This window comes from Montipora capricornis, chromosome 4, assembly GCF_036669925.1.
Source record: "Montipora capricornis isolate CH-2021 chromosome 4, ASM3666992v2, whole genome shotgun sequence".
Taxonomy (NCBI): Eukaryota; Metazoa; Cnidaria; class Anthozoa; order Scleractinia; family Acroporidae; genus Montipora; species Montipora capricornis.
The window spans coordinates 13434277-13439276 of NC_090886.1; the positions used below are offsets into that span (position 1 = coordinate 13434277).

Consider the following 5000-nt stretch of genomic DNA (forward strand, 5'->3'; position numbering starts at 1 on the left):
GTTGAAGGATAAAAGGTCATAAAATCTGGCAATGAACATTTAACCATCGGACCGACACACTAAAACAAAACTTAGCAAAACTTCAATGCCGCCTGCAAATAACAGGCATTAAAGACGTAATCATTTTAAATCAATTTACGAAACTGATATCCTCTTAAAACAGCCAGATTGCCCTTCCTCCCACGTTTGTTGTAAAGTTTGTATTAATTGCTGTGGCACTTTCGAAAGTGCCAAATCTAGGCAGCACGTGCAATGTCCTCTAAAAGCATATGTTGCGTCCACTTAAAGGATCTCTCGCTAAATGGTAGCGCTGCGCTCCAAAGAAACACTCTTTTCTTCACATCCTACGTTTGTAAATGACGTTGTAAAAACCGTCGGTCTTTCCAGGATTTAACTCTCCCATCAACAAAACGGTACTCTTTGCAGGAACTCACCTGTAATGGGAGGTCAAAGCGAGCTTTTAGCAATTCAAGCCGATTATCCTTCTATATAAAGGAAGTTTTTCTTCGGCTTTCAGGTTTACAAATCTGTGTTAGTCGGAGTTTGCATTTGTTAGCTCTTGAGAAAAATAGCCATTTGTGCCAGTCAATCCATTAATCAATCAATCAATTTAAGTGTACTTTCTTTTTTTTTTCCAGGGAAAAACCATCGATCTAAACATTGTCATGAGACTTAGAGTTCGAGGCAATAGCAAACTCTTGGACGTATCTCGCGAGGCCTTTTAAATAATTTTAGAGCAGAGGGCTTTCCCGGAAAGCACCACAGATACAATAGAGGCTATTTTTTAACTAGAAAGAACACAGCAGTAACAATCAGTATCAAGGAACAAAAATGCAGAACCTAACTGGAATTATTACAAGTGAAGAGTATTATTGCTCGTCGACTCCTACCGAACCAAAGACAAAGATCATTTTTTCAGCAATTAATATTCCTCTTTCCATCACTGCGTTTGTGGGGAATGTTCTCGTCATTGCTGTTCTTCCAAAGGTTTCGTCCCTTCATCCGCCATCAAAACTTTTGTTGGGTTGCCTTGCTACCACCGATCTTTGTGTGGGCCTAGTTGCGCAGCCTCTTTATATCATCCTCCTCTTGTCTTCTGAATACTCCAAACCTTGTTATTATTCAAGGGTCCTTTTTAATTCGACTTCTGCAACCTTTTGTGCCGTATCTTTGATGACACTGACTGCAATAAGTGTGGACCGACTTCTCGCTCTGACGTTGGGGCTTCAGTACAGACAGGTGGTAACTTTGAGGAGGGTATGGGTCATTGTTGTCTGCGTTTGGCTTTACAGCACAAAGAATGCCGTGATATCAATTTACCATCTATCCATTGGTTATAGCATCTTTGCTATAGAGGTGATCCTGTATATAATAGTCTCGACCTGCTGCTACACGAAGATTTATCATGTACTTCGCCAAAACCAAGCTCACTTACAGGACAATGTACGTCAAGGACAACAGAACGGGGAACAAATTGCACTCAATGTAGCACGATACAGAAAGACAGTATCCACGGCATTGTGGGTGCAGATTACATTAGTGGCTTGCTATCTCCCATTTGCCTCAGTGGCAGCGGTAGTATTCTTTTATGGCCCTCTCCCCAACCTCGCATGGCATCCCCCATTAGCTCTTGTTATGTTGAACTCGACCCTAAGTCCATTTCTTTATTGTTGGAAGATAAGGGAAATGAAACAAGCAGTGAAGGGCACAATCACACAAATGTGTTGTTTCTGTAATTAATCGTCGTAGCCAATACTACAATCTCAATTCACTTCAGCGTTCGAAGATTAACGGCAGGAACACTAGAGGCAGTGGAGAGTTAGACCTTCCAATTTGTAGATAAAAACAGGGCAACGATCATTTGCTTTTCGGGGAGCAAAGTTGTATAACAACCTCCCAAACGAGATTAAGCAAACTTCCGATGTTAAAAAGTTTAAGGCTAAAGTCTGTAAATATTTGTTAAATTTGTAACTTTTGGTTTTAGCATATTAGGATATATTCATGTAATTAGTTGTTAGTATTGACGGCGGAAGAGCCCTAGACAGGGAGCTGTGCAAATAAAGTATGTATGTATTATCTAAACAGCCAACACCGGATACCGAGCTCTGAATTGGGTTTTATCGGATAACCATGAAAATTGAGATTGTCAGAAGCGAAATCACGCGTTTTTGCAAGATTTACTGATAGAAGAGAAAAGGGATGAAATTTTATCTGCATAGTAGCAGAAAATTCACCGACAGTTGAACTCATAACTGAGATCCCATCAACCCTATCCAGACCGATAGAAAATGTGCTTAGCTTTTAAAAAAGTGCAGTTTGAATATGTAAGAAGTTGAATTACTGTGCTCAATTTCTGCTCCTTGATTAACGTGACTTGCATGGCACAACCAATTTATCTCGCTATAATTTTCTAAATGTCTAGTGTTTAGTTAGAAAGTATTAATGCTAGTATCAAGGCTCATTTCCGCCATCAGCAGGTGCATTCTTACTGTTAAATAGGGTTACTATTTGTGCACACGTTTCACCATGATAAAAATCCACAGGGTGGAGAGATGAAATTGAATCTGAATTTGCATCTGAATAAGAGTTTGAAATAATTGATATTGAAACACTTAGGAAAACTATTTTAAATAATTTAATCAAAAGAGCCAGTCTACCAGTGGCTGTTATATATGATTGTGATATAGAGCCTACTGTTCTTATGTCATCGTGTTAACTACTTTCTCCTTCACAAATTTTCAAAGCAAATGTATCTTGATCTTTACCGGACGCGAATATTATTTTATTTGGCTGAAAAAAATAACATGAAAATGAAAACAGGTCAGGTTTTAAATAGCTCAAAGCTCGTTGCAACAACAACAACAGGCATCATTTATAGATTTTAGCGCAAAGGAACAAAGTTAAATTAAACTAAATAAAACATTCACAGTGATTGGCGCATTCAGATTCGAGTTTTTCTTGCTTTTTGAAGCGGTAAATCAGATTTTTCAAGCTTTAAAACGATTTTTTACCTTTATGACTCTAGTGATATCACAAGGTTTTCAATCACTGCTGGACCGGCTGAATACTGGGAACAATCTTAGTTTACCGTGAATAAATACGACTATTTTAAAGGTAAATACAAGAAAAACAATTTCGTTCCAACCGCCATATTGGTTTTAAATCAGGACGGAGGGACGGAGGTGTCTTTTCCACTGATTTAGCGTTTATAACTTATCGATACAAGCCAGATTTTGTGAGGCAAATAAATATTAATACTGTATTTAATTTTTTGCGCAGTCTCTTTACGTCAACGTTCTCTTCTCCTCAAAACGCTCCAAGCATTTCTACTATTCTTTACTACTTCTTAATTCCACATTTCCCTTTTTTTTTTGGTGGAGTCTCTTTTTGATGATACTGACTGAAATAAGTATGGACAGACTTCTCGCCGTTTTGTTGGGGTTAAGATACAGACAAGTAATATTCTTACGGAGAGTATGGGTTTTTGCGGTCACAATTTGGCTTTTAAACATTACTAATGCCCCAATATTACATTACATGCCTTTTTATAGCGCTAGCATCTCCTCTGCAGTGACGATCCTGTGTATAATAGTCTCAGCTTGCTGTTATATGAAAATCTATCGCACACTTCACCAACACCAAGCTCAAGTACAACACCATGTTCACCAAGGACAACCGAACGGGGGAGAAATTCCCCTTGTGTAGCACGGTACAGAAGAACAGCGTCCAGTACGATATGGTTGCAGATATTATTAGTGGCTTGTTATCTTCCCTTTGGTGTAGTGGCAGGTTAATTAGTTACAGGTATTCACACACCTCTCCCTTTAACAATAGATGCCACATTAACTCTTAGTATGTTTAACTCAACGCTGAATCCATTCCTGTACTAATGGAAGATGCAAGAGATGAAGCAAGCAGTAAAGAACACGATCAGGCATTTAAGTTGCTTTTCCTCTTAACTCTTTTGTGCGCGTGCAGTTAGTAGTTGGTAGTTGGTGAGACTCGGCATGGTCTTTGCTGATTACATGTATATTTACTATCCTCCGTATTTACAATCCTTCACTTTTTCTTCGCAATTCTGTAAATATAAAAGCAGAAAAAAGATCGCGTCCATTGTTTGTTTCACTGAGTGGTCAATATTTGTAAAAACCTTAAGTTCTACTTTTCTGCCTTAAAAACAAAAAGAATGACACAATGAAACGTTTATACTATTTGCAATTTATTTTAGAAACACCAAATAACTATCTGCCATTATAGTTCTGTTTGAGAGAGTAACGTCTTCTAAATGTAGTAACAAGATGAGTGTTCCGTTAGCGAATGTTCTCTTTCAACAATAACGATGTTTTTGGCGCTCACGCAGTTCGATACTCCAATGCACGAAAATAGATAACAACGTAGTACCAGTGTTACGACATGACTACCCCAAACGCTCAGAGAAGTCAACTATCATAGAAACAGTGACTGGTGGATTTTTATCTGTCATCAGCGAAAGGGTACGAAGTGAAATAATTAATTTATGTTGCAGTGTGAGCAAAAAGAGAAAAATACGAGACCCAATACCGCGCACCGGTGGCTCAGTTAGTTGAGCATGCGGGAGGTCGTGAGTTCGACTCCGGCCGGACCAACACTCAGGGTCTTTAAATAACTAACGAGAAAGTGCTGCTTTTGTAATTACATCCGCAAATGGTTAGACTTTCAAGTCTTCTCGGATAAGGATAGGCTCGATTTCCGCCGCTCACTCGAGTTCGGGTATCCTCCCCGAGAAGAGACGGCTGGACACGTGAGCGATAGATTGTGTCTGTGACGTAAATTCAAAATATAATTTATGCGAAGTTAATAGTTGCGGGGAAATAGCATTAGACATCCCAAAAACATTGATTTTAAGAAAACAGAAGTTACATAACAATGCTTTAAACGTCTGTGCGAAGTTTCCAGATGATACGAGCTTGAGTTTGTGGTTAAGTTTGAATTCAACCGGCGAATCATCAACGAAATCTTCG

General features: G+C 38.8%; 1 protein-coding gene and 1 long non-coding RNA gene across 2 annotated transcripts in view; one reads left to right on the top strand and one right to left on the bottom strand.

Moving 5' to 3' along the window:
- LOC138045592 (adenosine receptor A3-like) overlaps window positions 1-1740 on the top strand; it is a 2264-nt gene extending 524 nt beyond the window's left edge. The window contains exon 2 of the mRNA XM_068892149.1: window positions 639-1740. Coding sequence (XP_068748250.1) covers window positions 832-1740 — 909 coding nt within the window. The 5' untranslated portion in view covers window positions 639-831. The remainder of the gene's footprint in view (window positions 1-638) is intronic.
- A 2207-nt stretch (window positions 1741-3947) lies between these two features.
- The window catches only part of LOC138045593 (uncharacterized), a 50452-nt gene continuing 49399 nt past the window's right edge, over window positions 3948-5000 (bottom strand). Inside the window, exon 4 of the long non-coding RNA XR_011131622.1 lies at window positions 3948-4078. This is a non-coding gene — a long non-coding RNA (uncharacterized lncRNA). The remainder of the gene's footprint in view (window positions 4079-5000) is intronic.